Consider the following 15761-nt stretch of genomic DNA (forward strand, 5'->3'; position numbering starts at 1 on the left):
GCATCCTGGGAGGCTGAAAGCTTAACTCTTTGGTGCCCTGCGACTGACGTCACACCTATACCCCAAGGTATCCTGTGGAACCCTATGGACTTCGTAGAAATAGAGATAACAAGGGTAAGTTCTTACCATATCTCATATTTTATGGGCTGGTAGACGTCCCAGTGTAAAAAAATGAGAGTGCTATATAAATCAGCTAAGGAAGGAGGTCTGAGTGTGCCCAATCTTCAACTTTATGCCGCCCACCTTACCCAAGCTGTGCTATGGCATTCGGCCCCTTCCTCCAAAGTCTGGGTCCAGATAGATGCATGAATTGCTTGACTTTATCTCTGTGTCTTCCTTGTTGTGGAACTTCAGGCCTCTAGAGAGACCCCGACTAGTTGACGATCCTACGGTGGCCTTTACGATATTGGTTTGGGATAGGCTTATTTGTGCGTATTCCTTATTGTCTCCCCCCTCTCTCCACTCATTATGGGACAACCCTAGATTGAAAGTCTATCTACGATGGTATTTGGTGCCTCAGTGATTGCATAGAATTTTCCCCACCTCTTCAGAAATGTGTTGGCAAGTATGCAGACAGATTGGTTAGTTTCACCATATATTCTGGACTTGCCCTAAACTTACGCCCATGTGGCCTAGCGTGCAATAACCGTGCATGCTCTGCTTTCTCAGATTACTGGCATCACTATGCCTTCCATCTCTACATACTCTCTATTGCCACGGGCGGCCCCAGGGGTAACCAAACACACCCAAAAATGTATCTGGCATATACTAAATGCAGGAAAAAGGGGCTGGGCGGCACATCCTAATTTTAAACAAAATATGAGGCGCTACCATGCCTGAGACCTGTAGTACTACAGCAGAAAAATGGGGCAAATGGCAGATGCACACTCTAAGCACTAAGAATTCTGATGATCAAAATATTTATAATAAACTCCAACAATTAACATGGTTTTTCAAGTAAGGTACTTAGTACATGTTGTGGCCAAAGATGTATGCCCACCTACCACGTCTTCTGCCATTTCCCCCTTTTTGCTTTATATACTAAATGCAGTAAAGATCTGTATTGCTCTAAAGTGAAAATCAACATCCCCAACCACCCTCTCCTCTATTAAGGAGGCGGTGTGGTTTGCATACCAAATGCAACATATTACCTGTATTGTCGACAATCAGTCATCTGGATTTTTCAGCCATATGGTAGTCGCGGTTAGTCTACCATGATGCTTCTCCTCCCTTTTCCCTGTGTCTATGACTGCAGGCTCCTCTCCTTGATTAGCTGTACTGTCGTGTGGGTCTCAAGTTCTCCCAGATCTCTCTATGGGCTCTATTTATCAACATTATTTTTACTACATGGCAATTGGAGTAGAATTCATAAAATTCTACTCCAAGCCCTAAGTATCACTTATTTTTAGTAAAGCAGATCGCATTTCCCATAATTGTAATGGGAAATGTGATCTGACCATAGTTACTAAAAATAAATGTGAAAAAAATATCGGGGAAAGCCCTGTGATACTAACGCCACCTGGAGGTGGCGCTGTCCAGGGTCTCCCCCGGTTACCAGACTCCTGGCCTGCTCTAACGTGGAGAGCAGAGCCGGGAGTCGGTCCCTGTAATCAGCTGTGTGGTCTAAACAGACCGCAAGCTGATTACTGTAAAAAAAAGAAAAAAAAAATAGTAAAAAAAAAAAATTACTTACCTGACTCCAGGGACCGGTGATCGGGCCTCCGGTGATGACTCCCCTCCGGTCAGCTGGTCTCCCACAGTGCACTGCTGCCCGGTCATCAGGTGATCGGGCCCCAGTGCAGTATGGGAGATCACCTGACCGGAGGAATGGAGAACATCACCGGAGGCCTGGAGCATGCAGGTAAGTGTAAGTGTAATTAAGGGAGAGGGGGGATCGCGGGTCCGCGATCGCGGGGGCGGGGCTTAGCACCGGGGGGCGGTGCTTAGCGCCTGAGGGGGGGTAGCAGCGGCGACCGTTCGGCACATGCGTGGTAGTTTTTGCGAAAATACCGTGATAAGGCTCCGAAGGGGATTAGCAGGGACAGAGCTTTATCGCAAGCTCTGTCCCTGTAACATAGTTGCCTACCCTCCCGATTTTAGCGGGAGGCTCCCGGTTTTTAATGAAGCCTCCCGCTCCCCCGCAAAGTGTACTTCAACTCCCGGTTTTGGGGCGGGGCCTGCGGGGGGACGTCATGACGGCACGACATTTTACTTAAAGGTGGCCGGCGCTAGTGAGAAGTGCGCACACAGAGTGTGCTTGGGCACGACAACGGTGGCGGGCGGAGCCTGGTAGCAGCGCAGGTGTCAGGCATCTGTGAGCACTGCAGCCACATGGAGACTCAGACCACACACCAGTGTCTGGCTCCAGCGGCAGTGGCCGTAGCAGCGGATCCCTCCCCCTCTCCGAGTCCTACCTGCACATGGGAGCCGCTACGACTGAGACATGGTGGAGACCTGTTGGAGCAGCAGAGAGAAGCTCTGGTTTGGCAGAGACAGTGCTGTTCGGTGGAGAGGCTGGAGAAGTGCCCGGTCCCAAGGTGAGTGCACTAACCTGTGTGTGAATGTGTGTATGTGTGAATGTGTGTGAGTGTGTGTGTGAATGTATGTGTGTGAATGTGTGAATGTATATATGTGTGTGAATGCGTGAGTGTGTGTGTGAATGTATGTGTGAGTGTGTGAATGTATGTATGTATGTATGTGTGAATGTGTGTGTGTAGGGCATCTAGTAATGTGAATGTGGTAGGGCAGGAATATATTAATGTCAGTAGGGGAACTAGGGTGTCAGTTTAGGGTGTCCCATGGGTGGAGCTAGACACGCCCTTTGGGGCAGGCCACGCCCCCTCAACGGCGCACTGCGCATTCTGCTGCACTCTCCCTGAAAGTATTTTTTAAAAGTAGGCAAGTATGCCCTGTAAGGGATTTGTAGTAAATCCCTGTGATATTGCCTGAATTCGCAATGCGAATTCACTCGGTAATATCACACTACAATCTGCATTACCAATGAGGATTGTAGTAAATAGAGCCCTATATCTGACTTCTGTATATCACAATTGGTTTTATTTCCGTTAAACGGTGCATTTTAGCAAATTTATTGTACTCTTTACTTATCTGCTTGTACGATGGACCCACCCCCCTTATCCTACCCCTCTTTTTCTTTCTGTAGCCCTTCCTTCATATTTCAAAATTTTTAAATGAAAAGATATTTAAAAAAAATTATATGCACCTAAAAACAGCCCTGGTTAGAGTGCAATGCTCTTTGCACTGTTATTGAAAAAAAACGTTCTCTAGATAGAAGATAATATGAAATTCCAATGTGTTTTAAAAAAAAAAAAAAAAGGATCATGTTCTGTATGTGGCAATAGTAATACAAATCAATAGTGCAAGACCATGTATTGGAGATATAAGTATCGGTGATGTATTTTTTGGTAAGCTTCCCTATAAAGTTCAAACATTTTTTTTTTATTCTTGCTGATTTGTTTTATGAACATGTGATGGTGAAATAATAGACATTGGTACATGTCTTGCTATGAGCAGGTGTTTTCTTCCTTTGCAGTACACTATTTAAGATCACAGTAGAAAGATGCGACAGAGGAAACAGCGGAAGGTCCCTTTACGTGCGCTCTGTGGTGAAGATTTTTGAACTAAGTGAGAAGTCTTTGCAGGCCACGGAAAATATGTATGTACTGTACCTTATATCTGAGTATTGCTCAGCTGGGAGCCTCCAACTGTTATGTCAGATGCAAAGGCCTCTGCTATATGGCGAGTTACATTTAGGGGCTGAATCAATTAGCAGAGGTTTCCGTGCCCTGTGCTCACGGGTTACCATGTCACGTACTTTGTGGGATGTTTTTGTGACATGTACCCTTGATTACATTGCAATTCATTTACAAACACCAAGTCACCTATGTCGCACAATAATTATGCAGTGTGCGACCTTTGAAGTGCATGGAAGAGGGGCAAATAATCCTGCAGCCCCCATAAAAGTGGCAAATAAGATAGCAGGACAGTGTATAAGGCTGTTAGTGGCCATAAGTACTGGAAGTAGTTAAATGGTGTCAAATGGTTGATTTTAAAACTTTTAAATATATTAATATTCATTGAGGAGGATGTCCTGGGGGTACTATGCTGTGTCTGGACATTGTTGCCTTAAATTAAGGATTTTTCCCTACTTTTCACATAGTCTAGGAGGTGTGAGCAAAAATACGCGTTAACTCCTACTGTGGCGTGCGTTAACTATCAGATTTCTAATTGAATATCAAAAAGTTGCAGCCACGTTAAGCAATTTTCAGCCAATTCAGAGCTAATTGAACCAACCCATTAGTAATTATATTTCAGGCAATGTGCTTAATGGTGTTACGTAGCATTCCGAGTGTATTATTGGCGAGCATTACGGGTCTCCTGTTTTCCATTATCTAGGTATCCGAACCGTACCCGATAAACTGAGAGAAGTTCAACGTGCGGTTAAAAAAATATTCAGCAGCCTGATTTTGAGACGGTTAATTCTCTATGTGTAAATGACCATAGGCTAAGCACAATTGAGTTTGTTTAGTCTGCATCCCAATGGCGTTAAGGAAACTCCAGTGACTGCACATGACAGCTGCAACTGCCATTTGCAGCGGCCAGCATCAGAAGGCGCTGCTGTGCCACAACAGATCCCTACCACAGGTGCAAGTAAAAGCGGGTATAACTTCCACCACCATACCCATTTACAAGCTGGCACTATAAATTAAAAAACGCTAGTATAAACTGTTTTAATGGCAGTTGGTAACTGACCTTAATCTTCCTATGTTGGGCCAAATGTAATAGGCTGAGAGTTTAGAAACTGTGACATCAGCAATAAACTCTCACATTGGTCGAGTTTTATCTTCAAAATGGGAAAACATCTGGATGAGAGTTTAAATCGTGAGGTTTTTATTAGTATAAAAACATGCGAGTTTGCATGTTCTCAGACTCTATTACATTGGCCGAGTTTAAAAACTATTACATGATGTCCTATTTTTCGTCTGGTTTGCAGGAGGAGTGGTACAGGCTCTATAAGGATCATGAATCCCTATTAGAAGACGTTCATCATATTCACTAGCGTTTCTTTATAAAGCACTGGCCCGGAGAGAATGCAAAAAATAAAAATAAAATAAATAGTATGTCCTATTCTGTGTCTATATTTTGCGCTGTACGTCTGACGTCTGTACTGCAGGTTGTTAAGAGGCCTGTGTGAACTGGCTGCATGTTTTCTTATAGGGGTGAACGATGGCTAGTTTGCCTGTGTCTCCCCTCAATTCTCTGCCCAATCGTGACTCCGAATTGAAGAGCAGAAAATACAAACAGGAACTTTGGTTTCATTTAGAGCATGTCAGCGAGAATACAGAGCATCACCTTCACCCCATCCCCAATCACCCCAAATGCGAAATATATTTTACTATATAAATCCTTTGTACAATGTTATTTATAAAATACTGCAACACAGACTATCACTATGGAAATCACATTTGGTGCTTGTCTCAGCCCAAACGGCTGATCACTTCGTAGTACCCGGCCTAATGAACGAGCAGACCTTCCTCTATACTTACCCTTGAAGTCACTGAAAGGTTGACAGACAGCAGCCATAAACGGCTGAGACATCCCAGGGGCTTCCAGTACAGACAGCGACTGTTTGTACACTGCTTGGTTTAAATTTACACATTTCTTGTAAACCAAGGAAAATAAATACAAAGTGCACACAGAGAACCATCTCTTTATACATTGTGCCTGTGCTCCTTCAAATTAATAGGAAATAAACCCAGATGTCATTATCTGTATCTGAATCTAGGTAGGAAATAAGCATTTATCAGGACCACCGCAGTACCTACCTCTAATATATTATAGTCATGGCAGCATCTTCAGAGGAAGAGTAAGTCACAATATCCGAAGGAGAACAAGTTATATTCTTGTTATTACTAGTTACTAATCTTAAATGGTGCTCCAACCAATCAGCTCCTAACAGTTAACAGCTGATTGGTTGGAGCATCATTTAAGGTTGTAAGGTTAAAGTGAACACAAGACTATCACTTGTTGCTAAATCTAAGCCTGTGTGCTTTATGACCATATTTTTCCCCATCTTGTTATCTTATGGCTCATTCAAGAACTGTCAAACTGCAGGCCTGCACAGCTTCATTGTTTGCTTTAAAGCCCCTAAAATTCTGAGAGGTGCACTTCAAAATGCACGCACACACTTGCCCGGCTTTGGAAAGCCCCAAATACAAGGGCTCATTTTCTTGTGCTCTGGAAAATGCCCATGGTAGAAATTATGGGGAAAAAAAAATCTACCTACTTTCTGTTTAGAATCTACCTACTTTCTGTTTAGAAGCTACCTACTTTCTGTTTAGAATCTACCTACTTTCTGTTTAGAAGCTACTTACTTTCTGTTTAGAATCTACCTACTTTCTGTTTAGAATCTACCTACTTTCTGTTTAGAAGCTACCTACGTTCTGTTTAGAAGCTACCTACTTTCTGTTTAGAAGCTACCTACTTTCTGTTTAGAAGCTACCTACTTTCTGTTTAGAATCTACCTACTTTCTGTTTAGAAGCTACCTACTTTCTGTTTAGAATCTACCTACTTTCTGTTTAGTAGCTACCTACTTTCTGTTTAGAAGCTACCTACTTTCTATTTAGAAGCTACCTACGTTCTGTTTAGAAGCTACCTACTTTCTGTTTAGAAGCTACCTACTTTCTGTTTAGTAGCTACCTACTTTCTGTTTAGAAGCTACCTACTTTCTGTTTAGAAGCTACCTACTTTCTGTTTAGTAGCTACCTACTTTCTGTTTAGAAGCTACCTACTTTCTGTTTAGAATCTACCTACTTTCTGTTTAGAAGCTACCTACTTTCTGTTTAGAATCTACCTACTTTCTGTTTAGTAGCTACCTACTTTCTGTTTAGTAGCTACCTACCTACTTTCTGTTTAGAATCTACCTACTTTCTGTTTAGAAGCTACCTACTTTCTGTTTAGTAGCTACCTACTTTCTGTTTAGAAGCTACCTACTTTCTGTTTAGTAGCTACCTACTTTCTGTTTAGAAGCTACCTACTTTCTGTTTAGAAGTTACCTACTTTCTGTTTAGAATCTACCTACTTTCTGTTTAGAAGCTGCCTACTTTCTGTTTAGAAGCTACCTACTTTCTGTTTAGAATCTACCTACTTTCTGTTTAGAAGCTACTTACTTTATGTTTAGAATCTACCTACTTTCTGTTTAGAAGCTACCTACTTTCTGTTTATAAGCTACCTACTTTCTGTTTAGAAGCTACCTACTTTCTGTTTAGAATCTACCTACTTTCTGTTTAGAAGCTACCTACTTTCTGTTTAGAAGCTACCTACTTTCTGTTGAGAAGCTACCTACTTTCTGTTGAGAAGCTACCTACTTTCTGTTTAGTAGCTACCTACTTTCTGTTTAGAAGCTACCTACTTTCTGTTTAGTAGCTACCTACTTTCTGTTTAGAAGCTACCTACTTTCTGTTTAGAATCTACCTACTTTCTGTTTAGAAGCTACCTACTTTCTGTTTAGAATCTACCTACTTTCTGTTTAGTAGCTACCTACTTTCTGTTTAGTAGCTACCTACCTACTTTCTGTTTAGAATCTACCTACTTTCTGTTTAGAATCTACCTACTTTCTGTTTAGTAGCTACCTACTTTCTGTTTAGAAGCTACCTACTTTCTGTTTAGTAGCTACCTACTTTCTGTTTAGAAGCTACCTACTTTCTGTTTAGAAGTTACCTACTTTCTGTTTAGAATCTACCTACTTTCTGTTTAGAAGCTGCCTACTTTCTGTTTAGAAGCTGCCTACTTTCTGTTTAGAATCTACCTACTTTCTGTTTAGAAGCTACTTACTTTATGTTTAGAATCTACCTACTTTCTGTTTAGAAGCTACCTACTTTCTGTTTATAAGCTACCTACTTTCTGTTTAGAAGCTACCTACTTTCTGTTTAGAATCTACCTACTTTCTGTTTAGAATCTACCTACTTTCTGTTTAGAAGCTACCTACTTTCTGTTTAGAAGCTACCTACTTTCTGTTGAGAAGCTACCTACTTTCTGTTTAGAAGCTACCTACTTTCTGTTTAGAAGCTACCTACTTTCTGTTTAGAAGCTACTTACTTTATGTTTAGAAGCTACCTACTTTCTGTTTAGAAGCTACTTACTTTATGTTTAGAAGCTACCTACTTTCTGTTTAGAAGCTACCTACTTTCTGTTTAGAAGCTACCTACTTTCTGTTTAGAAGCTACCTACTTTCTGTTTAGAAGCTACCTACTTTCTGTTGAGAAACTACCTACTTTCTGTTTAGAAGCTACCTACTTTCTGTTTAGAAGCTACCTACTTTCTGTTTAGAAGCTACCTACTTTCTGTTTAGAAGCTACCTACTTTCTGTTTAGAATCTACCTACTTTCTGTTTAGAAGCTACCTACTTTCTGTTTAGAAGCTACCTACTTTCTGTTTAGAAGCTACCTACTTTCTGTTGAGAAGCTACCTACTTTCTGTTTAGAAGCTACTTACTTTATGTTTAGAAGCTACCTACTTTCTGTTTAGAAGCTACCTACTTTCTGTTTAGAAGCTACCTACTTTCTGTTTAGAAGCTACCTAATTTCTGTTTAGAATCTACCTACTTTCTGTTTAGAATCTACCTACTTTCTGTTTAGAAGCTACCTACTTTCTGTTGAGAAGCTACCTACTTTCTGTTGAGAAGCTACCTACTTTCTGTTTAGAAGCTACCTACTTTCTGTTTAGAAGCTACCTACTTTCTGTTTAGAATCTACCTACTTTCTGTTTAGAATCTACCTACTTTCTGTTTAGAAGCTACCTACTTTCTGTTTAGAATCTACCTACTTTCTGTTTAGAAGCTACCTACTTTCTGTTTAGAATCTACCTACTTTCTGTTTAGAAGCTACCTACTTTCTGTTGAGAAGCTACCTACTTTCTCACCTCCTTCACTAATTCGAAATTTAAAGTTTTTCTCCTAAATGCGACCACTTTACTTTTGCACATCTCAGCGACAGGTTCCCATCTAAGCCCCTGTCCCTGCATGTGTACAATAGCGCATCCTGGCGTAACTTAATTTATTATTGCCATGGCAAAAATAAATGATAATTATTTACCCGATATATTATAGGATCTGATAATTCGTAGATGTGCCCCTAAATGACTTTGCATAAATGTTAATGACAGATATATTAGTAGATGAACAAAAATACACAGTTCTACCTGTTTTAACCGTTTTCAAGGGTGGTTTGCCAAAACAAAAACCTAAAAAGGGTTTTAGAACTGAAACCAAAACCAAATTGCGGAGAGCATAGTATTCACTTTATTATTGTCTATGAGTCACCAAAGTGTAATGCTTCTGCTGATTATTGCCCTGTATTTTTTAATGGGTTATATTTGTTGGTCATTCCTGAGTGTGTCATTTCTGTAATATGGTAGGATGAACATTATAAATTTTTTCACTCAAATACTGTATACAATCCTTTTCCTGTGCTACTGTTCACATAGTTCACATGGATAGTAACATGTTTGGCAAATCTGTAAATTATACTCTTTATAGGAAATGCATGAGTAAGGTTTGCCAAAAATGCAGATTGTAATCTTTATTGAAATCATTAATATTTATATCTGTATGCGAAATAGCAGTGTGTATGTACTAAAGAAAAAAAACACAATATTTTCTGATAGATAATGGATTATGCGTTGGGAGTAGAGCAAGTAACATTGCACCTTGTTAAAACCATGCACTGCAAGTGGGGCAGATGTAAAATCCGCAGGCAGAACTAGAATTAAGAGGGGTGTGTCCAAACTAGGGATGTGCGCCGGACCATTTTTGCCGGATTTGGATTTGGTTCTAATTCGTCGTCCGGCTTTGGATTTGGATTTGGATTTGCCAAACTGCGGTGACTGGCTTTGGATTTAGATTTGGATTTGGATTTTTTTACAAAAATTGACAAAAAAAGCTAAAATCACATAAATTGGTCTTTTTTTTCTTCCTAGAGTATTATTAACCTCAATAACATTAATTTCCAGTCAATTTAGACCATATCACAGCTTATAATATTGTTTTCAACATTATTGGCCAAAGGTTGCAGTGAGCTGACTGGTTACTAAGCGACAAAGCAGCGGCACAACGACACAGACACCACAGTATAAAGCACATCTATGACACATTGCAACACAGCAGTGGCAGAAATGAAAAGTAGTGCACCCACCCAGTGGGGTACGGCCAGCAGAGTCACAGTACTTGTTTACAAAGTGGGCTACGGCCCTAGGAGTCACAGTGCACAATCTTATTCGCATTACACCGCACATAGGGCCTGATTCACATTACACCATAAAGTAGTGTCTCTTATTTATGTTACGACACACAGTAGTGCCCCTTTTACACAATGCCCACAGTAGTGACCCTTTTACACAATGCCCACAGTAGCGGTGTCCCTTACACAATGTCCCCCAGCAGTGGTGCCCCCTATGCAGTCCCCTTAGTAGTAGGGTCCACTATGCAGTGCCCCCAGTAGAATGCCCCCCAGTAGTATGCCCCCCATTAGCAGGCCCCCCCAGTAGTATGCCCCCCATTAGCATGCCACCCAGTAGTATGCCCCCCATTAGCAGGCCCCCCCAGTAGTATGCCCCCCATTAGCATGCCACCCAGTAGTATGCCCCCCCAGTAGTATGGCCCCCCCAGTAGTATGGCCCCCCCAGTAGTAGGCTGCCCCAGTAGCAGGCCCCCCCCAGTAGTAGGCTGCCGCAGTAGTAGCCCCCCCTGTAGTATGGGCCCCCCCTGTAGTAGGCTGCCCCAGTAGCAGGCCCCCCCCCAGTAGTAGTAAGCCCCCCCAGTAGTATGGCCCCCCCCAGTAGCAGGCCCCTCAGTAGTATGGCCCCCCAGTAGCAGACCCCCCCAGTAGTATAGCCCCCCCCAGTAGCAGGCCCCTCTGTAGTATGGCCCCCCCAGTAGTATAGCCCCCCCAGTAGCAGACCCCCCCAGTAGTATGGCCCCCCCGCACCCCCAGTAGCAGACCCCCCCCCCCAGTAGCGCCCCCGGCCCTTGCACAAATAAAAAAATAAAAACTTACCTGTATCCCCGCTCCCGCGCCGTCCGCTCTGTCACACGCTGAGGAGGGAGCCGGAAGACGGAGCTCATGTGTGAGCTCCAGCCGGCTCCCTCCGTGCAGCAGCCAATGAGAGTCTGTGTGACTCTCATTGGCTGCTGTAACAAACACACAGCTGCCGCTGGCGGCTGTGTGTCTGTGTCTGTGTAGGGCAGAGCGCTATCACTGCGCTCTGCCCTACACGCGAGGAGACATGATGTCGGATTCTCTAGTGAGAATCCGACATCAGGCGGCCGCCGTTCGGCCCCGAACGGGGATCCGAGTCAGGCGGTGAACACCCGAACAGGGTTCGGGTGGACTCGGATCCCCAATGTTCGGAGCGGTTCGGATTCCACAGAATCCGAACCGCTCATCTCTAGTCCAAACGCAGATCTAGATTGCAGTGTAAAACTAAAGCTGTCCAACATTTGTCGGCTACATGCAAAAGCAGTATTTACCCCGCATGCACAACAAATAAATGTATTTGCACACTTTGCATTGTAACGTGGTTTGTCCAGGTGCCCAGTAATACCCCTTTTACACCGCAGCTAAAACCCAGGTTGATGCCGGGATAATACTGGTTGCTGCTCGCTGTAAAAGGGTCCAGGGTCGGATACGTGTGTTGAGTGACCCGACAATTCAACATGGGTAGCTTGCAGGGTTTAACACAGGAACCCTGCAGTGTAAACGGGTAACCCGGTCCCATTTACAGCTTTGGGAGATCCGGATTACCTGGTACTTTACTCCCAACTCAGAATCAGGCCATATAAAATGTTCAAGATCAAGTACCATTCAACATTAAATAAAATGGGCAGGATGCATCAAGCTTCGTAGTTTCAATGCAATGCATATCGCCACTCATTGCATGCATCTCCCCATAAGAGCTGTCCTCTGCGAGAGAGGGACTCCTGGGTTTATGACCCAGAAGTCCCTCTGGTGTCCTTCTGCGAATGACGTGCACCGCAAGGGACACTGGGAGGGATGCAATTGCAACCCTCTCAGTGAACTTTGTAAAGAGAAGACTATAGGCTTCTATTGGGCAACGCCATCTAAAGATGACGTTACCACCTGGCTCCAAGCTGCGGAAAGCTTTGCTTTCCAAAGCTTGATGCATGTGCGAAATGCTGGCAAACCCCTGAAAACTGCATTTTTTGAGGGATTGACGCTTAATAGATCTTAATGCATCCTTGTCTCTTGTGTGATGCTAGTTCAGGTGTATACAGCTGACCCCAATGTATGATTGCTCATGACAAGTCAGTGAAATGGTGCTTACTTTTACTAACTGGGTACTTTCCGTTTTAGAAGTACGTGGTCGCTATTGAATGTGATAGAGAGAGTTGATTTGGAAAGGAATGAGAGGTTACTTCCACTGCTCCTAAAAGAGGCCTTAGAGGGGAACAGTCTGACTGTTTTGCTGACCTGCTTAAACACTGAAGGTGGGTTATACGGCGCTCGCTTGGGGATGATTGGTGCCTTTCTGTCAATAACTTTACACACTGTGGCTGTGATACATTGCTGATCTGTATCACCCCCACAGTGTGTGAACATTGAAGGTAAATCGTTTAAGGGAAAGTATCAGCAATTTTATATTTTATTATATCTATATTACTTTGTAATGTACAATATACCAATGCTTCCACACCCGTCTGCGGACACCATTTGGACAATAGCTAGACCTTCCTTTAAAGAGCAGTAATGTGTTAGTACGGGGGGTGTTCATACTATCACCTGTCATCTACTTCTATTTGGCCCACTGATCAGACCACAGTTTGGACGTTGGAGTGGTTAAGGTTACCCATGTATGATGGAGTTGCCAAGTGTCATGAAGCCAATCCATGCGAAAAGCTAAATACAATTAATTTCGAAACAACTCAAAAGAAGTGAGGAAACATCTCGATCCATATCTGGAGAACATTCTTACGTGATGCCACATAAATTATTACAACTTTAGCTACTGTAATGCCAGGTGGTAGAATCCCCAGAATAGCATAGTCCAGGGTAAATAGGGCATAATTTACTAACATGTTAGTAGCAAATGTCCAGACCTGAAATCAGAAGGACAGATCTGAGTTTGCGGAGTGACATTTGGGATAAGCAGGGCTGCCCAATTAGGTGGCCTTTATATGTAGATAAAGCAAAGTGGGTGGAGAGGGACAAAGAACCATTCGTAGCAAATGATTAGACAAAGGGTCTATTTTGGACACTGAACTTCTAAAACAAAAAAGTATTATCCTGTTAAGCATGGATATCACTAAGACAATATAACCTGAACAAATATATATAAAAACGGGATGTACAGTAGTTGTAATGTCGACATTTGCAATGTCGACAGTATGATGTTAACATTGTTGAAACGTTGACATTTAACTCATTGGCATCTGCAGAATGTCGACAAGTTCACAATGTAGACGTGACATTCTGCAAGGAGGGTTAGGCCGCAGGAGGGGAGGATTAGAATTAGGCTACGGGAGGGGAGGTTCAGGGTTGGGCTACAGGAGGGAAGGGTCTGTGTTAGGCTACGGTAGAGAAGGGTCAGGGTTAGGCTATGGGAGGGGAGGGTCAGGGTTAGGCTATGGGAGGGGAGGGTTAGGCTATGGGAGGGGAGGGTCAGGGTTAGGATATGGGAGGGGAGGGTTAGGGTTGTGCTACGTGAGGGAAGGGTCAGGGTTAGGCTATGAGAGGGGAGGATCAGGGTTAGGATATGGGAGGGGAGGGTTAGGGTTATGCTATGGGAGGGAAGCGTTTGGATTAGGCCACAGGAGGGGAGGATTACAATTAAGCTACAGGAGGGGAGGTTCAGGGTTGGGCTACAGGAGGGAAGGGTCAGTGTTAGGCTACGGTAGAGAAGGGTCAGGGTTAGGCTATGGGAGGGGAGGGTCAGGGTTAGGATATGGGAGGGGAGGGTTAGGGTTTTGCTACGGGAGGGAAGGGTTAGGGCTAGGCTACAGGAGGGGAGGGTTAGGGTCAGGTTACAGGAGGGGAGGATTAGTGTTAGGCTACGGGAGGAGAGGATTAGTGTTAGGCAACGAGAGAGGAGGATTAGTATTAGCTTAATCCTATGGGCTATGGGAGGGGAGTGTTAGGGGTAGGCTATGGGAAGGGAGTGTTAGGGGTAGGCTATGGGAGGGGAGTGTTAGGGGTAGGCTATGGGAGGGGAGTGTTAGGGCTATGCTATGGGAGGGGAGTGTTAGGGGTAGGCTAGGGGTGGGGAGGATTAGGGTTACTCATATTTGGAGCTGGAAGCGACTCAGAATACAGAAGTCATTCTGATGTCACTGCTGGACCCAAAATACATCACTGGAGCTGCCGTACCTGGCGAGTTGATATTGAACCACCAAGGACATTTTGTCAACATTCTAATCATGTCGACACTTCATCTGTGTCATCACGAAACTCAACGCGGTCAATTTTGACAAGACAGGCACGTCTATGTAAATATTCTCATGTTGTCATTACAAATATCGACATGATGAATATTGACAAAATATACCACACCCCATAAAATTGTAGGCTTCCAGTTTTGTAGAAATCGGTGACATCGCTGTGATATAACAATGCAGACTATCAATTCATTATGAATACTGACAAAATGGCAGCCTCCGCTGTGTTCAAGCAACAGGTTCACTTAAGATTGCTAATCACATATAACAACTTTTTTCCCCTTTCATTGTGTTCAGGTGTTTTTTGGGAGCATAGTTCCTGAGATCATAAATCTCTGGATTCCTGCTTGGTACTGAATTGAAATGTCTCTAAGGAGGACATTGTTCCTAAACAAAGGCCATCTAGTTTAGTTGCCATGGCAACCCATCTAAGGAGAAAAGAAAGTGGCATATACAGTATATGTGAATAGCTCTAGAGTACAGCACCGTCCCACTTACTAAAGGAATTCAGACTCTGTGTACTGCAAACACCGTTATTATCTTATAAATACTAATTGTTTAGAGAATGACAAAGAAAGACCTAATTAGGACAATCAATCAATAATTTTACTAAGACAGCAAATTATTTTCCCCTTAAGGCAGGGGTTCCCAAACTTTCTTGAATCACGGCACCCTAGAGTATCAACATTTTTTTTTCCTGGCACCCCTAAGCCAAAAGTTTGTTATTCAGAAATTCAGAAAAAAAAGATTAAGTAATTTGTGCTTACCTGTCATCCTTAGGTTAAGTTATGTGGTGTTTTTTTTTTAGAAGTCTCCTCATGTCAGTTTTGATATATTGCTTTGATCCCCACTGAAAAATTAGCATACCACCTTGTTATACATACTTCAACCAAACAGAGCCAAATCTATGCCAACTGGGGGTGTCATCCTTGTTCCATCCCTTCTACAAACTCGGACTGTGATGTCCTTATGTCCACGTATCTTCACAAGAGATTTTAAGACAGTTGGAACCGTTTATAAAATGTCATGACTCACAAGAAAGTTACACTTCAAGGTCAAGCAAATAGGCTTTAATAGCTCTGTCAAGATGTCAACAAGCAACCTCAGTACAGGACTGCCATCACCTACATTTGCCAACAGATTTATTGGACCTTTTGTTGTCATAGCCTAACCATCACCATCACACCTCATCTTTCCACTACTATGCCTAGTGTCCAGTGTCTACCCTGTATTCCTTGTGTCAGAATTCAATCCAGCATCGCCGACATCTTCATACAACTCAGTTCCATCAGG

General features: G+C 43.0%; 1 protein-coding gene across 1 annotated transcript in view; it reads left to right on the top strand.

Annotated features, from left to right (window-relative positions):
• The window catches only part of LOC148521500 (uncharacterized), an 86412-nt gene that overhangs the window by 17064 nt on the left and 53587 nt on the right, over positions 1–15761 (top strand). The window contains exons 3-4 of the mRNA XM_088475047.1: positions 3554–3676; positions 12391–12524. Of these exons, the coding sequence (XP_088331173.1) occupies positions 3554–3676; positions 12391–12524 (257 nt within the window). The remainder of the gene's footprint in view (positions 1–3553; positions 3677–12390; positions 12525–15761) is intronic.

This window comes from Taudactylus pleione, unplaced genomic scaffold (assembly GCF_031769625.1).
Source record: "Taudactylus pleione unplaced genomic scaffold, aTauple2 ptg000161l, whole genome shotgun sequence".
Lineage (NCBI taxonomy): Eukaryota > Metazoa > Chordata > Amphibia > Anura > Myobatrachidae > Taudactylus > Taudactylus pleione.